This window comes from Symphalangus syndactylus, chromosome 3, assembly GCF_028878055.3.
Source record: "Symphalangus syndactylus isolate Jambi chromosome 3, NHGRI_mSymSyn1-v2.1_pri, whole genome shotgun sequence".
NCBI lineage: Eukaryota > Metazoa > Chordata > Mammalia > Primates > Hylobatidae > Symphalangus > Symphalangus syndactylus.
The window spans coordinates 91,880,854-91,907,109 of record NC_072425.2 but is presented as its reverse complement, the minus strand read 5'-3'; the positions used below and the strand labels follow the sequence as shown (position 1 = coordinate 91,907,109).

General features: G+C 34.4%; 1 protein-coding gene across 8 annotated transcripts in view; it reads right to left on the bottom strand.

Annotated features, from left to right (window-relative positions):
- Positions 1–26,256, bottom strand: part of SNX13 (sorting nexin 13) — a 154,306-nt gene that overhangs the window by 77,720 nt on the left and 50,330 nt on the right. For 5 of the 8 annotated variants that reach the window (XR_010120257.1, XR_010120258.1, XM_055272508.2 and 2 more), the window contains 7 exons: positions 26,025–26,127; positions 24,238–24,327; positions 23,052–23,173; positions 7,938–8,059; positions 7,749–7,850; positions 5,800–5,888; positions 656–739 (listed from right to left, as the gene is read on the bottom strand). Coding sequence is in view for 6 of the 8 variants with exons in the window: in XM_055272508.2 (XP_055128483.2) it covers positions 656–739; positions 5,800–5,888; positions 7,749–7,850; positions 7,938–8,059; positions 23,052–23,173; positions 24,238–24,327; positions 26,025–26,127 (712 nt within the window). In the remaining 2 variants the exon portion in view is untranslated. Of the gene's footprint in view, positions 1–655; positions 740–5,799; positions 5,889–7,748; positions 7,851–7,937; positions 8,060–13,657; positions 13,725–21,568; positions 22,594–23,051; positions 23,174–24,237; positions 24,328–26,024; positions 26,128–26,256 lie in introns of those variants that run through there. The other 3 variants (XM_055272512.2, XM_055272513.2, XM_063637044.1) reach the window with 2 other exon arrangements.

Here is a 26,256-nt window from a genome sequence, read left to right as displayed (position 1 = left end):
AGAAGTAGGTATCAAAGTATTCCCAGAAGGTGGCCCATTTACAATTCTTCCTTGACCATGAGTTTATTAAGGAAAAGTATACATTATAAAGAAAAAAATATGGCTTGTGAACTTAGTAATAACTAAGTCTTTGATACGTCTGACAGGAGAAAACTATTGAGTTAACTACTACTAACAGGAGAAAACTATTGAGTTAACTACTACAGACACTAGGCAACTTACAGAAACATCTAGAATACAGACCTTCTGGTTCTCATTCTACTGTTCTGTCCTCCATATTTTCCCCCATTATACAGTATAAAATGTGAGTTACATGTCAAGTAGTTCAAATCCCAAGTTGTATTTAAAAGTCAAATAGTAGCCATTAAAAATACTCATCATCTATGGACACAGGTAGTAAAATATCAATTTTCTTAAGAAATAGTAGTAGCACCATAACCGCAAGGAAGATAATCAACAAAATTCTTAAAGAGAATTTGGCCAACACATTCAAAATATAAGCAAATAAAAATATTGGAAACACAGAGATTACTTTAGAAACATTTTTACTTGATTTCTTTAATAAATTACTGCTTAAACACCCTATCTCCCAACTGTATTTTTACATTTAAAAAATTATTTCTAAAACAGAGTTGTAATTTTAAAAGGCACTTACCATCCATATGACATACTGATTAATATAATCAGGATCACTGAGTTGATTTATTAATGGAAGAAGAATTCCTCGTGCAAGGATTTCCTGAAAAAAAAGTAAAAAACACACACAAATTTAAACTATTTCTGAAATCAACAGAATAATGTAAATATTCTAACACAATGCTGTTACTTAAGAAATGTATGATATATGTGTAAGTAAAACTTGATAAGCAACACAGTCTTATAAAAAGATGAACTACTATGCCTCAGTTTAGATAAATGAGATAAAGTTACCTATGTCAACTTGGACACATTTCCACAGTAACAACTGTGGAGTGAAATAAAGCAAGATGATACCTCTAGTATGTTAGCATTGATGTCAATTTTAAAAAGACAAAATATAAGACTAACAGTGTTTATGGATTCATTTATCTTTATTAAAACTATAGAAACAGAAAAGGAAAGCATACACACTGGTTTTAGAACTGCTACCAAGGGAGGAAGCGGCAACTACAGTACATTATCAACACTGGTTACATCTAGGTGGTTGGTCATACATGTCTACTGTATTATTCTCTATGCTTCTCTGTGTTTGAATAGTTTCCTAATAAACATTTTTAAAATAATAGATATGTTAACTCAACATTCTCTAAAACCTACCTTCCCATTCTTTGCAGTTGTTTATGCTCCTGTGCATTAATATTCTGCCCTTCCTTTAAAAACTGACTGCAGAATCAATTACCCTATTAAGTAAATCTTGATCATTCCAACAGAAATATGCTTGAAATACTCATGCCCTGTATCTATAGCATTTACCACTGGATATTTTCTCTGTAATTATGAGTCTCATACTTTTCTAATAGATGGCAACTATCTAGGAATCCTCTATATGAGTGGAATTGGTCAACTTATCTATTGAATTATTTATCCTCAAAAATATTTACCTTCCTCATCCCATCTTCTCAAGGTCATTGTTTTAAACATGGCAGGCATTTGATAAATGAATAGAAAAAAAGAAACTAAGAATTTAGTACTGATTCTATAAATACAATGATTTCACCTGGTATTACCCTTTAGTGCCAGTAATATATAAATTTATGAAACCCAATTTCTTAACAATATTGGGGGAGGTTAAATAACAATAAGTTAACAGAATGTATAATTTTTCTAAGTAAAGGATCACAGAAGGTGGTCTTTATTTTTAGTAAACTGTACAAGTCTCTTTTGTAAGCTGTACAAGTCTCTGCCAACTATTACCCCCAAGATGAATCAGTATTTCCAAAAAGCACTAACGGAGGCGCCAGTAATTTTTTTGAAATGTCTTTGGAGACACTTTACAGACTGAAATGACAAAAAATTGCTTCTTTCAAGGTTAGTTTCAGTCTCCTACTTCTTTAAAACTGTATTTACATATGTAATAATTCCTTCCTTCAAATTCTGTCTCTGGCCACATGTTCAAATTTTAAAATGTACTTTGTTGGGAGAAAATTCACACACACACACACACACACACACACACTCACACACACACACACATTTTCCAATGTTTCTTTTCAAAAGGAGAAAAAAACACCTGGGGAAAATTTTTGATTAAATTTTGTGTTTCTTATTAGTTGGTGCAATGAGTCGATTTGTATTAGGAAGCTTCTAATCTGTCGTATTAAAGGGTTTGGTTAGTCAAGGGCTAATCATATGACTCAAGATCCTAGTGAGAGCTCTAAATATTCCAAGCAAGTAGCCACTTCCACATAATTCCTACTTTAAGACCCCCAATTTTTAGAAGACAGCACTGTTTGTCAAACATGGGGCCTAAAAGACACAAAATCATTGAAGCCATATCTTTAAAGGAATAAAACATAGTAATGGCAAGAAAGTAGAGGCAATTAAATAGCAATTATCTCAAATACTGTGACTTACACAATCTATACAAAGTATCCATACAAAGAAAATTAAAACTCTTTCATCTGTTATTTAATCTAAACAAAAATACCCTCTGTGAAATTTTAGAATTACTGACAAAAGAAAACAAAGAAAAAGCTAAAGGAAAAAAAACTGACCTGCTGAATGCATGGTCTGCAATTATCTTCACTCAATTAGATTCAACCAAAAAGAAATAAAACACTGGCCTAAAAGAGAAATTTATTTAAAAAAAAAATGTGCTCATTAAAATCCTACTTATTTTAAATAACCTCCTGTAACAAGGCAGATTTTCATTCATGGCTCTTAGGAGTCAACTTAATCTTCAAGAAGCTGCAGTAGCATATGCACCACAGCCAGCAAGAGGGTAAATGGGTTTCCTTTTGCATTAAAACTGACCGTCTGAGCATCTGCTATGTGCCAGGTATTATGTTAAGCACAAAGTATATATTTATGATAAATACAGATATAATCTCTGTCCTCATTAGAGTTACAATTCATCTGGGAGAAAGAGGTATCAAATTAACAACCAAATTACCATCTTAAAATATGGTAAATGCTATGAAGGAAAACAATTGGATACTATCCATAATAACAGGGAATTATGAGGAAGATTTAGATTGGGTGGTCAGGGAGGGCATCTCTAAGGAAGTGACATGAAGTGAGATATGAAGAATGAATACAATTTAGCTGACAGAATAAGAGGAATCAGGTTTTTTTTGGTTTTTGTTTTTGTTTTTTGAGAGGGAGTCTGGCTCTGTCGCCCAGGCTAGAGTGCAGTGGCGCAATCTCAGCTCACTGCAAGCTCCGCCTCCCAGGTTCATGCCATTCTCCTGCCTCAGCCTCCCGAGTAGCTGGGACTACAGGTGCCCGCCACCATGCCCAGCTAATTTTTTGTATTTTTAGTAGAGACGGGGTTTCACCATGTTAGCCAGGATGGTCTCGATCTCCTGACCTCGTGATCCACCCGCCTCAGCCTCCCAAAGTGCTGGGACTACAGGCATGAGCCACCGCGCCTGGCTGAGGAATCATTCTTAATAGAGAAAAAAAGGACATTAGAGAGGCAGGGAGGAAAATGGCACTTTTGGGGGAAAATGCCAGTGTGGCTGGAGTATAGTGATCACTAACAAAGACTATCCTTGACCAAACTTAGGCTCCTCTGAATCCTCCACCCATTTATGCCTTAACCTTTGAGTTTCCATGTCTGTTCATCTTTTCATTGCAGTTTTAGCAAGAATTCTACCAAGTGGGTTTAGCCAGACCTCCCTCACCTTAAATTCCTCAGTCCCCACCCTTTGTGTCTGAACATCCCATCCTGCTTTCAACAAGAATCCTATTAAGTCTGTTTAACCAGAATTCCCACTACATCTGATGTTTCCTTTTAGTAATTTTCCATCCACTGATCTCCAGCCTGCTCCTTGGCTATAAATCCCAACTTGTTCTTTTTTATTCAGAATTGAGTTCGGTCCTATACTGAGGTCACTTTTCCCCTACTGCAACAGTTGCTGGATAAGGTCTGGTTTTTTTTACTACACTTAATGTCCAGTTCTGGTTTTCCTTGACATTGCTTGGCATGAAGGTTAGAGAGGTAAATAAGGCCACACTACATGCGAACCTATAAGCCTCTTGAAGGACTTGAGATCTGAAAAATTTACTAGATGATCATACCACTTACTAGGATGGAGAGAAGACTAAAAGGCAGACAGAATATGGAGGTAAGAATAAGACTTCCACTTTGGACATTTAAGTTTTAAAAGGCTGTGAGTCACTCAAGTGGTGATTTCAAGAGGGCAGCTCAGAGTTGCCCAGAGCTCAGAAGGTAAATCTGAAATAAAGCTATAAATTTCAAACTCATTAGCATTTGGAAGGCGTTTAAAGCCACAGTAATGGATGAGCAAGAAAAAGTCCTAGGACTTAAGATCTTGAATAATCAAAATTTAAGCAGAAGAGAAGTTAAGGAGTATAAACACGACTGAAAAGGAAAACAAAGGTGACTAAAAATGAGACCAGTGACATGAAAGGAGAAAATAGAGATTCAAGAAGGAAAATATGGCAAGACATGTGAAATAATGCTGAGATTCCACGTAACAGTAGCTGGCTGGAGTAATATATAAACAGATTATTATGCCAAATGGATACTCTGCATGAACAAGTGCTATATCTGATTAGTACTATCTTCCTTCAGTGGCAGATATGAATCTAGTGATAGATATCCAGGTACTTGCCACCCTTGATAATGACCAGCCCAAATAACTGGCCTTAACAATATATAGTTAATGTATCAGGCTCCTCCCATCAAAACTAAGCACTTTCTATTACTTCACATAAGTACCATTAACATACCTGAGAAGTACACTGAACTCAAGCTAGGTAGATGTTAGGAAATTGTATGGTATTGCTTATAAACAATACCATGCAAGCATAAAAGCAAGTCTCAGGAATTGTTATCTATTTTGCAGGACAGACTAAAGAGATCATAAGTTTTGTTTTTAGGAAAATTCAAAACTTTCATGTTACGCATTCAACCAGGACATGGTCTTATGTAGCTAGCACTTCTAAATCATTACCAGTAGCCAAAGACAAATGCTATTCCTTTAAATTTACACACAGAACTTTACTCTGAAGGTTTATACTCAGGGAATAAGGAGTCCAAGACTACTATTCTCATCTGACATTAATTTTCCAATTACTAAAAAATATAATCTTAACTGCACAGTTTTTAAAGTTTCTGTCCAAAAATGTTATTTTTATCTAACCTGATTTAGATAACACTAGGGCATAAGAAAATGTAAAACAAACTTTTGTCATAACCAAAAACCAAAGCACCTAACAGCCAGAGACTTCTGGGGGATTAGGGGGAGGTTTCCATGAACCTGAAGTTCCCCCAGAAGCTTCGGTTTCAGGTGACCCTTTCAACACCATTTTCATAATAATGCTAAGACATTATTTAACTTTTCACTCTTGTTCTTTCATGTACACACAGTGACCTTTACAAAGTTACATAATGCTATGATGGTATGGATCTATCAGGTAATGAAATACATGCTTGTATATTTTCATGTTTTAAAAATTTCTTAGTTTTCACTTATAATATGTAAATATTTTAAAGAAAACCCACATAAACAAAAGCTCTTTAGAGTCTTCAATAATTTTTAAGAGTGTAACAGGGTCTTAAGACCAAAAACTTTGAAAACTACTGCTCTACATTTTTTTACAGGGTATGATTTGGTATGAGTTTAAGCTTACCCTGACAAAGTATCGCATGATCTTGTTCTGGAAATCTCCAGGAGGTAGCAATAAATATAATAAGACCTCACACAAATCCCTTAGGAATCCTAAAAATAGAAAAAGTAGCTATCATAACATTAGAAAATATAAAGTCTACACTTACTCTTGATATATAAGATACATAAAAAGGTAGAAATAAGCAGTTCCCTGGTTATAATGGCTTATTTTAGTAATTAGTACACATCAGTATTCATTAAAAATTCCTTCGTTATTCTCCAAGTAGTAACTATTCATTAATCAACTTAATTTTTTTTTAATTTTGCTGTTTTAACCAGTTTTTTGAATCATAAAAAATTTCGTTACAAGTCTTTTTTCCCAAAATAGTTTTAGATGGACCAGGTACTTTGTAATTCTACCACACATTAATTAGCTTTCCATACTTAAAAGTTATTCACACATTTAAAAATATAGCTGTAATTCTTCTTTCAAGAAAAAACCTCCACCATCTCAGCAGGCTATAACAAAGGAAAAAAAGAGTATGCTCTTCTATTCTGCTGATTTAAGAGAGCTCAACTTACATAAAAGTATTGCACATCAGTATATCGATGTGTTACATTCTAAGTTAGTGTAATACAAATTGACCCTTGAACAAAGAGTCTGAACTGCTCAGGTCCACTTATATGTGGATTTTTTTCAGTAAATATATTGGAAAATTTTTTAGAGATTTGTGACAATTTAGAAAACCCAGAGATGAACCGCATAGCCTAGAAATATCAAAAAAATTAACAAAAAGTTATGCCATGAAAGCATAAAATATATGCAGGTACTAGTCTATGTGTTAATCAATTGTTTACACTATTGATAAGGGTTATGGTTAACAGCGGGCTGTTAGTATTTAAGTTTTTGGGGGTCAAAAGTTATGCACAGAATTCTGTCTGCACGGGGGTCAGTAACCCAAACCCTCTCACTGTTCAAGTGTCAACTATACTTCTTAACAGTGCTAATAAACTGGCCAACAAAAGCTGAATTATACAATAAACATAAAAAGAAAAGGGAAAAGAAGAAAGGAAGAACAAAGCAAATAAATAAAAATATTTAAAATATTTTGAAAATCTAAGAAAACAATTTCAACAACTAGAAGGGCTTTTCTATATAGTTGTTCCTATGCTGACACTTCCTGGGAATATAATTGCATAAGTGATCCTTTTAATTTAAAACTGTGCCAATTAACAAAGACTTAATACTTGCAAAACTGGGAAGGATAACGTCCTCAGCTAAAACTTGTCTAGTGTAAACTCCTACCAGTAAAAGATAAGCCCGTTGAAAACTATAAATTTTATTTGAAATCACTGTATTCATTCCCTTAGGAAAAATTTTATGGTAACAGGTATACTTCTGAAGCAAAATTAATAAATTCAAGAGGAAGAGAAATTACTACAGATAAAAAAATTCAGTTACAAAATGTTTGTGTTTGCTATATTTTAAAAGTAGATTGATAATTTCTTTTCTTTTAGACAGGGTCTCACTCTCGTCACTCAGGCTGGAGTGCAGTAGCATGATCACAGGTCACTGCAGCCTTGACTTCCCAGGCTCCGGTGATTCTCCCACCTCAGTCAGCTAATGTTTCATACTTTTAGTAGAGACAGGGTTTCGCCATGTTGCCTAGGCTGGTCTTGAACTCCTGGGCTCAAGCAATCCAGGCCCTTTGGCCTCCCAAAATGCTGGGATTACAGGCATGAGCCACTGCACCCAGCCAGGACCAGTTAATTATTAAAGATGACCTTTAAAGAAGAAAACAGAATCTAGAAACTACTTTTAAGAGTTATAAAATAAAATAAAATGAATAGCATCTTTACTATGCTACCTGATCTAAGTAAGAATAATTTCACCCTTAGATTTGTTCACTGGTTCTGCTAACTTGACTCTAGCCAGCTACTACTGTCAAAAAAGTTAAATTGAAAGAAAACCTTCTTCATCTTTGGGGGAAGTGCACACTAGATCACGGCAAACCTCCTTCTCCATTTCAACTTCAACTTCAAAGAAGGTATCTACAAGATCTTCTGCTGTACCTGAAGAAAAACAATTCAAGATATACAAAATGATGAAAGGAAAACAGATTTTTAAATCCTAGTTTTCAAATGGAATAAAGATATTACCTTTTACTTGATCATCTTTCTCTGTTATTTTCTGTTGAGCCTTTCTGAATACTCGTAAGTGTGTGCCAAAATCATCTACAATGCGTGTAGTAAAATAAGGTTGCCAGTCTATTTCTTTTGACCTTATAAAAAACACATTACATAAAAGGATTATATAAATGCTTTATCAGAAAATATAAATTCATTTTAATGACTACTGACAAACGACATTATCTGAGACTGTAAATTTAAATTGAGATTTTCATTCATTATTACATGTTAGTATCGTTTCACAAGATCCAAAGTAAATCAAATCTACTTCACTAAGTCTTCTAACAATATTACTTGAATTATTTTATGTGCCAAGGCTTAAAGCTACTATCTAAAGGCTTAAAATAGAAAAAGAAATTAATTTTTTTCCAGTTAAATTTGAAGTGAATCTGACAACAATGTATCATGTAATTTCTCAGCCCCAACGTAAGAATACATAAGGAATTCTGAATAGTTTTGTTTGCTTTTAAAAGAGCATTTCAAACATTTCTTGGTTTCTTCTGAACTCTTTCTGAATTCTCCACATTCGTCTTTTTAGCTATGCAACACATGTTCTGAACGTTCTGTTTGAATACACTAGCACTTAAAAACTTGGCCATGGCGAGGCACAGTAGCTAATGCCTGTAATCCCAACACCTTGGGAGGCTGAGGCAGGAGGATCACTTGAGTCCAGAAGTTCAAGACCAGCCTAGTTGACATGGTGAAACTGTCTCTACAAAAATTACAAAAATTAGCCAGGCATGGTGGCATGCACCTATAGTCCCAGCTGCTAGGGAGGCTGAAGTGGGAGGATCACCTGAGCCCAGGAGGTCAATGCTGCATTGAGCTGTGACCACACCACTGCATTCGAGCCTGGGTAACAGAGCTATCTCACCAAAAAAAAAAAAAAAAAAAGCCTTAACCATTAGAAACAACTAATTACAAGGAAATGGTATAAAGAATGATGTAAAATATCACACATATAAAAGCCTTTAGAATACTCATGAAAAAGGTGATTACTAATTTTAGGAAGTCACCTAGTACCCTATCTCAAAAGCAACAGACTTCAAAAGATACTGTTAATTCAGTATACCAGTGAAACAGGTAAAAAACACAACAGATAACTCAAAAACAATTTATATCTCTCCTTGGATTGGGTGATTTTTTAATATAATGTTCTTTTTCATAAAATAACACTAAAATTAATTCACCCTTTTAGGAACATACCAAGTAGATAGAAAACAAAGAGTCTATTCATGAAGATGCTGGACAATGGAGGAACCAAAAAAGTACACCATAATTCATTATGGTAATTACCCACACATACAATAAAAAGGCTAGTGAAGAAGCTGACTTAAATACTGTTACTTTTTGAAGAAAAAAAAAAAAAAAACCTTAAAGAGTCAGTATGACGCTGAAAAATAAATGGCTGTTTTCAAGTAAAAAATAAGTTATTAACACTAAGGTTTGTTGTATACATGAAACTAAAGAGAAAGCCGTGAGTATATGAACATGAAAACAAATTAACATAAAAAGGTGGATCCCTAAGCTCAGTAATCCGAGGATGAATTAATTAACACTATTTAGAATATAAGAGCCATGCATATAAGCATATAACTAAACTTGGTAACAATATTCAGTCTCAACATAAATCTAAAATAAAAACTTAAACCTAGCAGTCTCTAGAAACTCTTTTTTCTTATTTAAAAAAATAAATCACAATCTGTGTAAGCATCTTTCAAAAATCTTTACATGAATATTTATTCAAAATCATCCATACTTGAAAATTTTATAAAAACAAAATTTACTTAGTATAGGCCATAGCTCATTTAATCCATAAAAGGTTCATTTTGACAAATTTAGAAGAAAGCAGAATATATAATCTTTCAAGTTACATCTGTCCTGTTTCATGGTACAATGCTGTTTATTTAATTTACTGAAACTTTCAAACAAAATAAACTTTACCAATTTAGAAGACATTTTAAATCCATCTTGATTCATTTAGAGGATGTAATGACATTTTAAATGAATAAAATTATCAAGCAATGCAAATACATACAAATTATTTTAAATTTGATGTACAGATTTCTATTTTCAATACAGAAATATGTTGAGGGTAGAAAAAATAGGAAAAACAGTACTGATATCCTATATCTCTTTCTGAGGTTATTATTTTCCTGCTGCTTGACTTATTTCCACTGACTTCATGCAAACTTAATATAAATCTCAAAAGAACTTTCTAGATTAGGAAGAACAACAATAGCACACTGCTTCCCATTTATAAATTAGAAGGATATATACTAACAATTTCTAGTAATGTTTGTCTTAACAAAATTGGAAAATATTTTGATGACAGTGCTTTCTAAAATCATGACATGATGGCATGAACCCGGGAGGCGGAGTTTGCAGTGAGCCGAGATTGTGCCACTGCACTCCAGCCTGGGTGACAGAGCAAGACTCCGTCTCAAAAAAAAAAAAATAAAAAAGGCCGGGCGCGGTGGCTCACGCTTGTAATCCCAGCACTTTGGGAGGCCGAGGCGGGCGGATCACGAGGTCAGGAGATCGAGACCACGGTGAAACCCCGTCTCTACTAAAAATACAAAAAAATTAGCCGGGCGTGGTGGCGGGCGCCTGTAGTCCCAGCTACTCGGAGAGGCTGAGGCAGGAGAATGGCGTGAACCCGGGAGGCGGAGCTTGCAGTGAGCTGAGACTGCGCCACTGCACTCCAGCCTGGGCAACAGAGCAAGACTCCGTCTCAAAAAAAAAAAAATAAAAAAAAAAAATAAATAAATAAAATCATGACATGATAAATATGTAATAAATGCAATGTGAAAATGAGTAAGAAATATTTCATTTATGTAACAGCCATACTTCTACTGCATCTACTACATAGCTTTCTATTAGAGCTCTTAGTATCAATTATTCTTACATTACGCCAACAGTCAAAACTCTTTTTCACTTCACTTAAATATTCCCCCATATAATTCTTAGTCTAGTAAAACAACCGGGCTATTACATAATGCATCTTATTACCGACACTTGAGCTTTATTATTACTAATAATCTGTAATTTCTTGAATTTAAAAATAAAAGAACACAATCCCTATATGACCAAAAAAAGTGATACAATTAACCCCAGCTTGAAAAAATTTACAGTAGGCCCCTGAAGCTTATGTACCTTGACAGAATGGTTGCAAGAAAGAATTAAGAAGGTTAACTAGGAATGCAAACAAGTAATGAAATTTTAATTGAAAGCACAAAAGCAAAACAAAACTATAAAGTGTGTCTCTCTGAACATAAATTTTGCATGGCCTTATCTCTGTCTCTAATGCTGCCTGCCATCCTATCCCTCGCCACCATTCTACTTATAGGTCTCCCATATCCACTCGTCTCCCTTGCATTCCAATTTCCATAAAGCAGTCAAATTTTTAAAATAGGATATACACAGCTTCAAAACTGCAATAACACCCCATTATTATTAGGGCTAAGCACAAACACCTTCTCTAAGATCTTCCATACCGGACAGCCCTTGTGTATTTCCTCATCACCATCTATTTCACCCTCTCCCTTCCTCTTTGTTACGCAGATCCACAGGCTTTCTTTCCATTTGTGAAGTGCAAATATGCCCCTTTTACTCTCAGTGCCTCTGGACAGATTATTCCCTCCGCCAAATTTGCTTGGCACTGTCTACTCCCCATAAATTTTCCTTCTCTCCCCCCATTCACTTGACGATTCCTACCTACACATTAAAGTTCATCTAAAATGTCAATTCCACATGCCAACCTTCATTGATCCACACCCTCTCCACTATTCCTTCAGACTAGGTCCTGTCTCCAGTTATGTATTCTAATAATACCAAACTTTCCACTTTTTATAGCTCTTACAACCTACAGTTGACTTATTTGCTGTTAGAATATTAATCTCAGTAAGGCACGGATTGACTGTGTCTGTTTTTTTGTTTGTTCATTTTGTTTTTTTTTTTTTCAACAGAGTCTCGCTATGTTGTCCAGGCTGGAATGCCATGACGATTCACATGCATATGCACAGTGCAGCCTCAAACTGCTGGGCTCAAGCGATCCTCCTACCTCAGCCTTCTGAGTAGCTGGGAGTACAGGCACATACCACTGCACTCAGCCAACTGTGTTTGTTTTATTCATAGCTGTATCCCCCATGGAAAAGTAACATTTCGAACATTATTAGAGGCACTCAATACATATTGATTTATTGATTCCTTTTTCAGGGTCAGAGCACTGTTTACAATGGGTGCTTGGAGAATGGCAACAGGAGGCACAAACAATTGCTTCCTTACTCCTTAAAGTGTTAAAGTAGAATACATACTGAGCAGCTCTTTTTGCCCCATGGCTACGTAATGCCAATCCCTTAAAAAGGCAAGTAAAGTCCCAAATATGTGGTTGAGTTTAGGATTATAAATTGCCTCACTTGTTCCATCTATTCTAAGCAGTGTACAGCTCATCATCAGTAGCACAAAACACTACCAAAATCAAGTATTTCTGGAAAACGCACTGGACTGACACAGATGCCTTTGATTCTAACAAAAGACTCCCCCACCAAATGATGCGTCTTTTACTCAAATCAAAGGCATCTGTGCCAGTCTATGAACTTCAGCAAGTCACATCATTTCCCAAAGTTTGTTTTCTCTAACAACACTTATTACATCTTTGAGTCTATATTAGCTACATAAAACCACACATATACATACACAGGCATGGAGTGGTAATTGGGCAGTAGGTAAATTTAAATATTTGATCAAAAGAGGGAGCCGTGAATATATTTCACTTTAACTTCAATTATACAAATTTTCCTGTGTAGGACTAAGACTTTTTCTTTGGTTAAGGCTCTGCTGAGTGGTATTAAACATGCCCTGGGTCTTGAAAAAACTACGAACTCTTCCCACACTGCAAAACCTATGGTTTCCAGTTTCTTTCAAATGGCATGGCAATAAAGACATTTGTGAACAAATCAGCATGCAGAGTCCTTGAAGACTTTCAAATTTCATAGTTGCCTTTCGCTCACTTAATTCTACTACAATCTTCAACCAGCTGTGAGTAATTCCAAAGCAAGTGACTTGGTTTTCATAGAAACTACCTTGTCATATTCATATTTCTTCAATCTAAGTTGAGTGTTAAACTACCTGATTATCATAAAAAGTGTAACTGGGATATATAGGCTCAAAAACAAATACAACTTTTTTTTCAACGTGTTTGATTATCTGTCTCCTCTAAATCACCAATATTCAGGTCACACCACAGACTAATTGTATCAGATTTTCTGGAGGTGGGGTCCAGGTATCACACAACTGACTTTTGATAAGCATAAAACTCCAAGGGTGGAAACAGAAGTGGATAGATGTAATAGAGCCTAGTCTTAATGCTAAGGTTATCAGTCAGTATAGCATACAAAGGGAATGGAGAGCACTGGCTAACTAAACGTCAGTTAAGAGAACTTTCACTGCAATAGCACAGAATTGAAACCATTTCAAAATCAGCTTAAAATTTTGTGGACGAGAACCACACACACAAAGACTACAGATTAAGTGATATGTTGCAATTTAAAGAGGCTTCATTAAATAGGCTATACTTAAATCCTGATGAAAGAGCAGTATTTATATGAGAGAAGAAAGGACACAGGAATAAGCAGAAGAGGAGAATGAGCATGATAAATATATATGCAAGGGTCATCTTGCAGACTTGCCTGACTAGAGGAGAGGGTGATCGTTTGGCAGTAAAGGCAATCTTCACATTCATGGCAGAATACTTTCCTGGAAAAGGTGCCTTACGTCAAAATGATAAAAGTAAAAGCTGCTTTTTCCACAGAAAACAATCCTATAATAAATGTTACGCTCCTGATGCCACATTAGTTTTTCAGAGAAATGACTACGAAGAGCTTTTTTAAAAACAGTAAGAATGGCAGAGTATACTATATACTGCATAATGTGTAGGTATACATATAGACACTATATGTACAACACACACACACACACAGAGGTCCACAGAATCTTAGTATTTTAGAACTGAAAGGAATCTCAAGGGAAAAGGTATATGCATATATACATATACAAACACACACACACACACGCACGTTAAGACTTGGCCATTTTAAAGGTATGTTAATAAGATCGATATAATAACCAATCACATAAAATTATATGTATTAATCTTCTACAAAAGGTCTTTATCTTCTATGCAAAAAAAAATAGAAATTTTTGAAAAATCATTAAAATAGAATTCCTAGTTTTTCTGGGTAGATTTTTGACAAGTAACTTTGAGTAGATTTTGAGAAAAGTTTTACTCCATTAAAGGGCCTTTTGATCAATTGACTCACAGACTTTTTTTTGTTGAGAGAAAGCAACTGAGCGGCATATCTGTGAAAGAAAAAAATTCCTTCTCCTGAGCCTCTGAATCAGATACTAAGTCCCCCTCTTAATTCACTATTAGAAAGGATATACTACTCTTCACTCTAAGTACATAATCCTTTACTTGTTTCCATCCTTCAGAGTCCTTGAAGAACTACTTCGTTAATGGTGTCAAAAACTCAGGCTGAAATTGAATTTGGGTAAAATTGTAAAGGCACAGAATTGTAAGCTTCATTTTGAATCCACTAAATCAATCCGCCCTACGTCAATTCAATCATAAATACTACATGTTACCATAACCATCTCTCTAGAGTCCCCTTTTTACCCTTTTATCATCCACTTTAAGGATTTAGTTGTCAGTATTGATTAAAATAATGAAACTAATTTGACCTTCTTCACAAACATTCCTGAACTTAAAGTAAATGTATGATTACCCCCTACCATAGTCCTCAAAAATATATGGGGAATTTTTTCATAGGAGCTAAATTAGCAACCACATGAGGAAATAAATCTCATTACTTCAGGTTTACAAATCTGCCTCTGCCCCCTCTTCACTTAGCTGTATCCTCTCCAACTGTGAGCTGGAGTAGGCAAACAATTGTGTACATCTCTTCGTATTTCCATGTTCAGTGACTTCATGCTGACAGCTTAAAACTGAACGTGGTGGAAGAACTTACACCTCAGAAAACTTAAAAAAAAATCAAACTCATAACACTACAGATTTATTGTTTTCAGCATTCTATAAAGAACAGCAATAGTCTGGTTGTACAAAAACTTTTTATTTCATTGATACAAGGGTTTTAATCATCAAGAAAAGATTAGTAAATGTATTTTATGTTTAGAATCAAGCATTCTTTCTGATCATTTAGAAATATATTAAAAGGTTTAAATAAATTTTATCCTACTATAAGACCTCTACTAACAAAACAATAGATATGAAGAGTACTTTAATCCCAAAGTAAATCAACTCTAATTAGCAATCCTACATACTTAAAAAAAAAAAAAACTCACCAAATGGTATTCAAAATGTGGAGTGTGATGGAGTATGTTAGCGTGTGTTTTGGGAGGAGACATGATTGAAAAGAAGTCACGATTAGTAACAACCTGACCAGAGAATCTTGCTATTTTAGAACTGAAAGGGATCTCAAATCACTACCACAATTCCCTGTAATTTCAGAGCCAGAATTTAAATTACATATTCTAGGAGACACAGTGAGACCAAGGTTTTGTTAAACAAAACAGGGTTCCGGGAAGCAGAGGTTGCAGTGAGCCGAGATTGCGCCATTGTACTCCAGCCTGGGCGACAGGGCAAGACTGTGTCTCAAAAACAAAAACAAAAACAAAAACAAACAGGGTTCTTAACTTTCAGTTCAGTGTTCTTTCTACTCTACCATAACAAGAAAACAAAACATCCTGATTCATAGAAGTGATAAGCAAATTGGTGGAAACGAACTTAGGCATGCAGTTTTATATGACTGTATTAAAGGAAATGGTATTTAGTGAGCTATAACACTGCTTAAGAAGTGCAGTCCTATATCCTATATTTCAATGCTTCAAAGAGATTCCAATACCCAGATGTTCTGAAGGACTTAGATCTCAGAAAATAGTAAAAAATGTATACAGAAGTACACACATAAAGTATAGCCATCATTTCAGGAGTACAAAAAACAAGACATGAACACCTTAGTTAAGATAAAATACAGGAAAAAAAATAACATGGGGCTAACTGCACATCTTCTTAAGTATATTAAAGTACAGAAAATTAAACTCATGATGTTACCATTTTAGTAAACAGGAGTATTAATAAAACTACTAAAACTAAGGTCTAAGTCCTTCAGAACATCTGGACATTTCTTCTATAGTGAAATGTCTATTCAAATTAGTTCCCCATTTTTTAATTAGGTTACTTGTCATTTTATTATTATTGAGTGTGCTGCTGCTTTTTTTTAATACATACTTTTAATTCTGGGATACATGCGCAGAATGTGCAGGTTTGTTACATAGGTATACACGTGCCATGGTGTTTTGCTGCACCCATCAACCTGTCACCTACATTAGGTACTTATCCTAATGCTATCCTTCCCCTTGCCCCCCACCCCTCAACAGGCCCCGGTGTGTGATGTTTCCCTCCCTGTGTCCATGTGTTCTCATCGTTCAACTCCCCATTCATGGGTGAGAACATACGGTGTTTGGTTTTCTATTCTTGTGTTAGTTTGCTGAGAATGATGGTTTCCAGCTTCATCCATGTCCCTGCAAAGGACATGTACTCTGCTTGTTTTTATAAATATAGTTTTATTGGACAGTTACGCTCATTTATTTGCATTTTGTCCATAGCTGCTTTTGCGCTACAATGGCAGAATTTACTAGCTGTGACAGAAATGATGTGGCCTACAAATCCTAAAATAGTTGCTGTTTGGCTCTTTAGAGAAAAAGTTTGCTGATTCCTGCAACAGACAGTTTTATAGCCATTAAAATATATAAGAAGAATTACAAATATATAGAAAATATATTAGAATCAAAACTGTACAAAGTAGCATATGCTGTATGATTTTTAACTATACAAAAATTGTGACTATGTATGCACAGCTAAGATATTAAAAGGAAATACATTAAAACATTAACAGTGATCTTTGGATTGTAGGTCTATGGCTGAAAATAGCTAATTCAGAAAATCTAAAGAAGAAAATTACATTTTACAAAATAGGTATATATTACTTTAGAGCCAGAAACAGAAACATTTGGTTGTCAGTAATAAAGATACCTAGGATGACTTTTTAAAAAATTAATTATTTGCCATTTTTCTTTTCTTTGTGTTCTTATGAACGAAAACATAAGAATTGTTTTTTCAACTATAGATGACAATTTTGTATAGGCAGCCACTATCTGGAAACAAATGCTTACTATCATGGTTTGTACATGATGGAACAGTAAATACCCAATAAATTATTGTTAACAGAGTTCCCACTTGTGACTTCCATGTTAATTTTTTCCACACATTTTAATATGCTCCCATTGGGTCTATGAACATTTCATTTTTCATAGACACTGGGAAAAAAGTATGATTGAAAACAAACCATCTATCTGTAGAAAAAATCACATACCTGTAGAAAATATACAAATGACCAATAAGGACATGAAAAGATGCTCGATATCATTAGCTATCAGGGAAATGCAGATTAAAACGATAATGTAATACTACTTCACACTCACTAAGATGGTAACAAAAAGACAGACAATAATAACTTAAGTGTTGGTCAAAAGAGGAGCCTTCAAACACCGCTGGTGGAAACATAACAAAATACAGCCACTATGAAAAAGTTTGCAGTTCCTCAAAAGACTAATCATACAATCCAGAAATTATATTCCTAGGTATATACCCAAGAGAAATAGAAACATTTGTCCCTCAAAAACTTGTACATGAATACTCACAGTAGCATTATTCATATGATTCATAGAAACAACCTAAATGCCCATTTACTGATGAAAAACAAATGTGGTATGTGTTCAACGGAATATTATTCAGCAATAAAAAAGAATAAGCACTAATTTATGCCACAACATGAATGAACCTTGAAAACATAATGCTAAGTAAAAGAAACAGGAAAAAAGACCACATATATTATTTCATTCATATAAAATGCTCAGAATAGGCAAATCCATAGAGACAAAAAAAAAAAAAAGATTAGTGGCTACCTAGAGCTAGAAGCTTGGGGAAACGCAGAAGTGACCGACAATGGATATAAGGTTTCTTTGTGAAGTCATTAAAATGTTCTTAAATTTATTGTGATGAAAGCTGTACAATGCTTAACTAAAGCTACTGACTTTAAGTGGGTGAACTGTATAGTTTGTGAATTGTATCAGTTAATAATGAACTATTACCCCAGGTCTATTCAACAGATTATAAAAACATTAGGCTGGGCGTGGTGGCTCATGCCTGTAATCCCAGCACTTTGGGAGGCTGAGGCCAGTGGATTGCCTGAGCTCAGGAGCTCGAGACCAGCCTGGGCAATGTGGTGAAACCTCGTCTCTACCAAAATACAAAAAATTAGCCAGGAGTGGCACCGTGCACCTGTAATCCCAGCTACTCAGGAATCTGAGACAGGAGAATCGCTTGAACCTGGGAGGCGGAAGTTGCAGTGAGCCGTGATTGTGCCACTGCACTCCAGCCTAGGTGACAGAAAGAGAGTCTGCCTCAAAACAAAAACAAAAAACATTAACTATTTCCCCTTCTTTTAAATATTTAGATAAAATTTCTAATTTTAAATTAGTTTCTCATTGTTTTTGCTGTACTGTAATAAATATAATAACTGTCTTTCCGAGTAATGTCAGTTTTTACCCAAATTTCATATGGCAAAGAATATAAAATGGTAAAACAAAAAAAAGGATAAAACTTTGTTGCACATGTCCACTATTTGAGTTTTGTTTGCCTTTTAACAAGGGTGGGGATATACCATTTATTTTCATTATTTCTATGGCAAAAGGTAGTAAGTAAATTGGTAAAACTTCAAGAACACATTCCTTTTCATTCCCTGTGATACTATATCATTAGTATCACAGCCAGCGAATCCTGAAACCCATGTATCTATCCTTCCTCTCTCTACGGGAAGAGGCCTCAGGAAGGAACACAGTGGCATTAGCATACACCTACTTTCGCCAGGGGGCGCAGTGACTTACACCTGTAATCCCAGCACTTTGGGAGGCTGAGGCGGGCGGATCATGAGGTCAGGAGTTCGAGGCCAGCCTGAACAACATGGTGAAACCTCGTCTCTACTAAAAATACAAAAATTAGTCGGGTGTGGTGGGGTGCGCTTATAATATCAGCTACTCAGGTGGCTGGGGCAGAAGAAATGCTTCAACCTGGGATGCAGAGGTTGCAGTGAGCCAAGATCGTGCCACTCCTCTCCAGCGATCACGCCACTGCACTCCAGCCTGGGTGGCAGAGCGAGACTCCATCTCAAAAAAAAGAATATATTATGTACTTTCTGCTAATCTTGGGTTAAGGGGGAACAATGATGGAGGGATTTACCACCCACATTTCACTTTCAAGATCAACAACAAGGTTGCTTGTTAGTTTCTACTACACTATCCTTACCTTCTTTTTTAGAAATTTGCTCATACTATTCTTATTTCCTAACATGTCATTCCTCTCTATCTATCCAAATAACCCATTCTTGATAACCAGTTTTGGTCTCAATTCCGTTGAGGTCTTCATCAGCTACTCTGGTTCACTCTATCGCTACATGACAAACCGCTCTCAATACCACAGAAATGATTGTTTTATTTCTCTATGTTTCATGTGCCTTAATTTTGCCCTCTCCACCTCCCTTGCTCTACAAAAAAAAAAAAAAAAATAGCTAAGACAGGGTCAAAGAATCTGTGTACACAACCTAGGAACGTAACAGCAACAACAATAACAGAGAAGTTAACTTTACTGAACACTTACTATGTGCCAGCTTATAGAGGCACAGAGTCAAGTGATTTGCTAAAAATGTCATTTATTGGTTGGCAAATACTTTACTAAATGTTTCACCCACATCATCTCATTTTCCCGTTACAACTCTAAGTTTGCTACAAGTATTAGTATTACTATTTTACAGAGACATTAAAAATTTTCTTTTCGATACACTACAACTTAATGGTAGACACAGAATTACAGATTTTCTGACACAGGCCAAGGCTGTCTGTATCACACTATAATATCTTATTTAAAGGGCGAATAAAAATACATGTGTTATCCAGGATTCATCCCCTAAGGCTCCCGTCTAATCCACACCCAAATTCCACAGAGAAAGAGAACTCAAGGGTGCTGGAGGAAAGTTTCCTTCCCCAGGTTGGTACTGGAATAACAAGTACTAATACTAAATAAGATGTTATCACTACAAAGTACTATCCCACACGATGTCATTTAATCCTAACAACCACCTGATAAGGAGATACAAGTTATCATCTCCAGACAAAAGATGTATGTGTTTTGTCCACTCAAGGCCAAGAGCTTAAGAAGTAATAGAGCTAAGCTCAAATCCACAACTTTGGACTCAAAACATACATTATTTTCTTCCCATCTTTCAAAATTAAGCACTTCATTTTACAGTGACATTCTCTAATTGTTTCTCAAAGTTGATGAATAAATACAAACACTAGAAATCATGGGTTCTAAACATTTTCTGAGTTCATGACCCTTTAAAAAAATCAAACCTATGAAACCACTGGATAGGAAAAAAAAAAAACCCACAGTTTTTTTCCAGGTTTGTAGGCCCCTGTTAAGAGCCCTATAAAGGACTGTAAGTTAAAGAATAGAGGTGATAATTTTTGCTGCTATCATATGCTTCACAGTATACAGCAGGCAGCACAGAATAAGGATTTTTGAAGTATATGAATGATTGTAAACAGACTAATTTTCTTGATACTGGCATTGGAAGTCATGGAGCCTCTAGTAAGTCATATATCTGTGCAATAATAGAAAAAGCCAATGTAGGGAAGTCATTAACAGAGAAGGAACAAACCAACAATTAATGAGTTTTACTGCATGCTAAGAACTTTATTTGATACCATTTTTTAGCCTCAAAGCAGCCTCTAAAGTAATTATTATCTGTATTGCTTTAATTTGCCAGAAACTTAAGGTAAATGGTCAAGCAAAGATATAAATTTAGATCAGTGTAGGATGGAAAAAACCTTGCTTTTTCACTAAGCTTGATGGCACTGAATGTTTTCAAAAGAAAAAAAAAAAACTTAAGACCTAAAGTGAAAAGAAAGGTGACTAGGGGATCAAAAACAGGGAAAGTATTGCAATAACAGGAAAGAAGAGCAGGAAACTAAGATAAATAACCTAGATTATAAAATATTTAATCGGGTGGGAGAAAAAATACCAAACTTAAGAACAATTTGATTCTAATTCTAACTCACTAGATAACATTAGACTAACCACTTTACTTTTCTGGACCTTAGCTTCCTCATCAGTAAAATTATGGGTGTTGGATGGCATAAAAACTTAAATTTCTAAATTCCTTCACAATTTTCAAAACACTGTCACAGATATTTCATTTCACTCCACTGAGCAGGGACTTTGTTTTATTTACTGCTGTAATCCCCAGCATCTAGTTGGTACAAAGTATGCCCAAAATATTAGTTGAATAAGACGAATTTTGATCCTGACAATTATCCTGAGAGGAACACAGAACAGGGCAGTTATTATCACACTTACTTTACATATGAGAAAAACCAAGGTTCAGAGTTTAAAGACACTTGCTCACCGTCCCATAGCTAGAGGTGGAGCTAGAATGCAAACTCAAATTTTCAAATTACTAGTTCAAATCTCTTTCCAGGTCTAAAATGCGTTATACATTTTTATGTATTTTTCAATAGTCAGGCACAAGAATAATGAATTCTTCTTATTCTCACCCTTTCAAAGAAAAAAAAAGTCATCAGGATAGTGTTACTATAGAAAGCAATAAATAAATATTTAGAAGAGTTATCTGAAAGAATACCCAACACTCAATAATGGTGTATATGAAATAAAAGAGATTAAATTCAAGTTCTGACTTTCTTTGATTATACCAATTATATGTTCTGTGTTCCACAATTGAGTCTGCATCTGTAATTCTGGCTGGCTACTTTGTAAATGCTTGCTCCTAATCATGAGGGAGGAGGAGTACAAATCTATCTCTATAACTATTATTGTTCAAATCATAAAACTTGTGCCAGGCTCCCCAATGAGGTTGGGAAACACATCTGATGCCCTTCCTCTAGCCAACTCCAAATCTAAAGCTTTAGAATCAATGGAGATAGAGGAAAGGGCCTGAGAGGGCAGCATGGCTGGAAATACCTAGCAGGGCAATCTTTGCGTGTGATGGTAGCAACATATTTTAATGGAATAAAAAAAAAATCTACAAACTCATCCAAACATAAAATCTTCCTTTCAAAAATAAATAATTTCTAGAACATAAGTATTCCCTTTCACATAACGCTGCCCATTAAAAGGCTTTCAAAAAGTTAGACATCAATGATGGGGGGGAAAAAAGCGTTCAAAAATAAAAATGAAAGTAAACATAATTTAAACAGGTGTGAAATAGCCTCCCATCAAAAAAAATAAAGCAGTTTAAGTACAAGAATAGAAGCCAAAATACTTTCATCATATGGGAAGCAGTATATAGCTGGTTTGTAAAGTAAGAATTTCAGTATATCTGACAAGAAAAGTTTGTTAAAACAAACTCAGTAAAATATATTTCTCTTCTGAAAAATATAAACTTGAATATTCTCCACTGACTTATGTTCCTTTGGACCCTTCTCCTCCAAGAGGACTTCCAATAGGTATGTGTCATAATTAGGAGAAGAGTTACCGCAAAACTATGTGGAGAAGAGCAGTTACACTGAAACTAATCTATTTTCATAGCACTCACATAAAATAGGGGATCTAGGGTAGGGGGAGGGGGGAAGTACCAATAAGTGGGGTAACAGATTTGAAAAGTCACCTGATTTGGACCCTAAAGAAAAAACTACCAAACAGACTTAGAAAGCAGGGCTTAATCAAAATAACATTCTGTAAAAACCTAAAATCTGGAGTAATTTAAAGGTTTTAAGAGCTCTAGTTGTAAAATCTTGGAGTTATCCCACAGTAGTAATCTGCTGTTCTACTTACCTTTTAATAAACAATTCCTCCCCTTAAAAGTTGTTTTCCTTACTGGTACAAACCATACATCTAAGTTTTTCTGCATAAATGCAATGTCATGTCCTTACCTAGTAGCAAACTGAATGAGTGCATTTTGAAGAGTCTGCCTAATTTCAAGAAGAAAAGATTCATCATCACTTAGTGTATAATACCAATACTGGACATAATCCCTCAAGGAAAACTGGATAACCTATAACAAAAATATTGGAAAAAAAAATTACAACATTTTAGGATTTAGAAAGTTACAGTGGTAAACTAAAAAAGTATGCTGTATCTGCCAATTTATATTTACTCTCTATGTATTAATTTATGGTGGTAAATACCTGCCCTCATATAAAAACATCGACATAGTAAAAACCATTTCAAATTTTTAAAATTATTCTGGTATCCCAACTTACCTACTGCCTAGATTTAAAAAAAAAAAAAAAATTAAAACACTATCTATGGCCAAGTCCCACGTAAATCCAGGTAAAGACAGCATTTGCAGAAAAAAAGGAAACTTTCCATGCTGTAATCTAATAAATAGTATCAATCAGTTTAATGGAATGAGATGTAAAATAATAGAGAATATAATTCCAAAAAAAGTTTTTTTTAAACATTATTATCATCAGATCCATTGCAGCCTAATTAGAAAAATGATATAGGAGTTCACCTATTTCTACTAATACGTTTGATACTGCCAACAGTATTCAGACAATAAATAGTACATAATAAAACTCAATGTATAATTTTTACAAACCAGATAAACTAAATATTAGTAATAATAAAAAATGTTAAAATTCTAAAGTACACATTTTTATAATCATATAATCAAACATCAATGAAAAATATTTCAGGGGGCATAGTTTTTTTACCTATCTCTAATTTTTTAATGTTTTTGGATCAGATATTTCATTTCCATTTCTTAAAAGGTAACAAGTAGGAAAAAAACAGTCTGATTTACCACACCACTAAGCTTGTTCATCAACAAAAGAGTAAACACTTTAACTGTAAAATTTTAAGAAACACTATCAAATGTCAGTAAAAACTCTTTTTCTAAATCCAAATCCAATTGAAAGGCTTTTACATAAAGTAAACCACCTCATTAGAAGCGAGTTAATAAATAAGGAAGCATCTTCAAGTATAAAATTCAAGGATAACATGAAGAAATTCCAGGATATTATTTAAAGAGCAAAAAGTATTTCCTGGTATCTTCAAAAGAAATATACCTAGAACACAATATATAGAATTCAAATACCACATGCTGAAACTCACTTGCTGGAGAGGTTCATCAATTATATTGGCACCCGTCAACCTTCTATCAATCTTAATAGTCCTGGCTTCCCGTTTCATTTCTTCTAAGCACTTAAAGGAAATCAAAACATCTTACTGAGTAGTTTTCTGATCTAAAATCTCTCCAGTTTAATTCCAGTTGAATACTCAACGTAACATCCCTTCATTATCCTCAAGTGAATAAATAACCTTATTTGAGGTGCTACTATAAGCCAAACACTATTTCTCAAGTTAACAAAATTAGACACTTCCAAAAAAAGATTATCCTCAAAAATTTAATTAAATCAGCAAAAATTATTTAGAATGTGGGAAAACTGCAAATGTACAGATATGCTGCTGCCATATTTCAATGAAACTTTACAACTATAAAATTAGTGTTTCGTGTGAGTCAAATTGTCTTTATTGGACACTCTCCCTCTCGCCCCTCCCCTTTCCCAGCCCAAAACAGTATACCAGCTGCAAAATAATTAATTTTTAAACGGATTTTATTTAGGGATAGTTTTGGCAACTTAAGAAAATGTACTTCTCTACTTTTTTGTGTTCAGAAAGATCAGTGGCCCGAAAATTGGGTAAAAGGTAGTGGGAGATTCTTAAAAAAAAAAAAAAAAAACCCATAAATACATATAGACACAGATATAGACATAGATTATCTATATTAAAAACACATGCTTCGAGTTATAACATGAAACCACTGAAATTTTTTCATAAAACTTACTTATAAATCATATTTTAGAAATAGCAAATAAAACCCACTGTTTTTATACTATCTATTAAAAATGGATTATAAAGACTTAACCAGTCTTGAATATAATTTATTACTGTTAAGGATCTTAATTCTTAAAATATTTCCTATCCTCTGTATATACCACTCAAATGAAGTACATTATAAATAGCTAAGAAATGGTTCAAAAAAGGAAAGGTTAATTTCCTAAGACTTATAAGTAAAAAAAAAAAATACATATTAATATGAGTCCCAGAGACAAAGGTTTCAGATTATAAAAAAGCTTAAGTATTAAAAAATTTGTTTATCAATATAAAAGTCAGTGGAATAGAGTGAAATTCTTTTATTAATGTAAAATAATTATTATTTACCTCTACATCTCCTGCACCTTAGCATGTAACAGACAAGTTAATAACTGTAAAGAAAGTCGTTATTAGCATCAACTCCAGGCCATCTGCCTCTCTTCATACAAAATGAAACCAACCCAATTGCACAAGAATTGAAGGCACTACAATCTGAAACCTACACAATTCCAATTTTATTTATAGAGTGTGATACTGAAAAATAATAATAAAATAGCACCATTCAAGATGATAAAAATTAGGCCTGAATTATTAAAATTATAGATACTGCATAATCTAATTACAAGCTGTATTTTTCAAAGTAATGAAAAGTATCCATTTTTTCCTCTGGTTCCTCTGCAATTTATTTCATTCAAACCAGAATACTCACTGATATTGTTACAAATCATATGCATGATGCTTTGAAATACTATGATAAGACAGCAGGAAAAACACCCAAAATAAACTAACCAATTTCTATCGTTTTCTCAAGTTTGTATTCCCACTTTTTAAATCTAACACTAAGAAAGTTTTTAAGATGGGCTTTTAAAATATATTTTCTAAGTATAATTAGACAATCTCAGATAAATTCCCAGTGAGCATTAGTAAATTATACGAAAATTTGTCACGCTATATATACAGATGATTACTCTATTATCATTGCAAAGAACTGGACTTTGAGGTTTTATATTCCCTCCACTATTTACCTTAGGAACCCCAGTTGATGTTGGAGGAAGAAATGAGTGTTCACACTGTTCTAGGTACTTCTCTGAGTTTGTTTTTCCAAACAGGAGAGTAACCACTAAACCCCTAGAAAGAAAAATTTAATCACAAATATCAAAACAAAATTTTCTTAAAATTTAATGAATCTACTACCAAGTATATTTTCCAGAGTTCGTAGATGGCTTATCATTTACTAACAAGTCAATTTGTGACTTT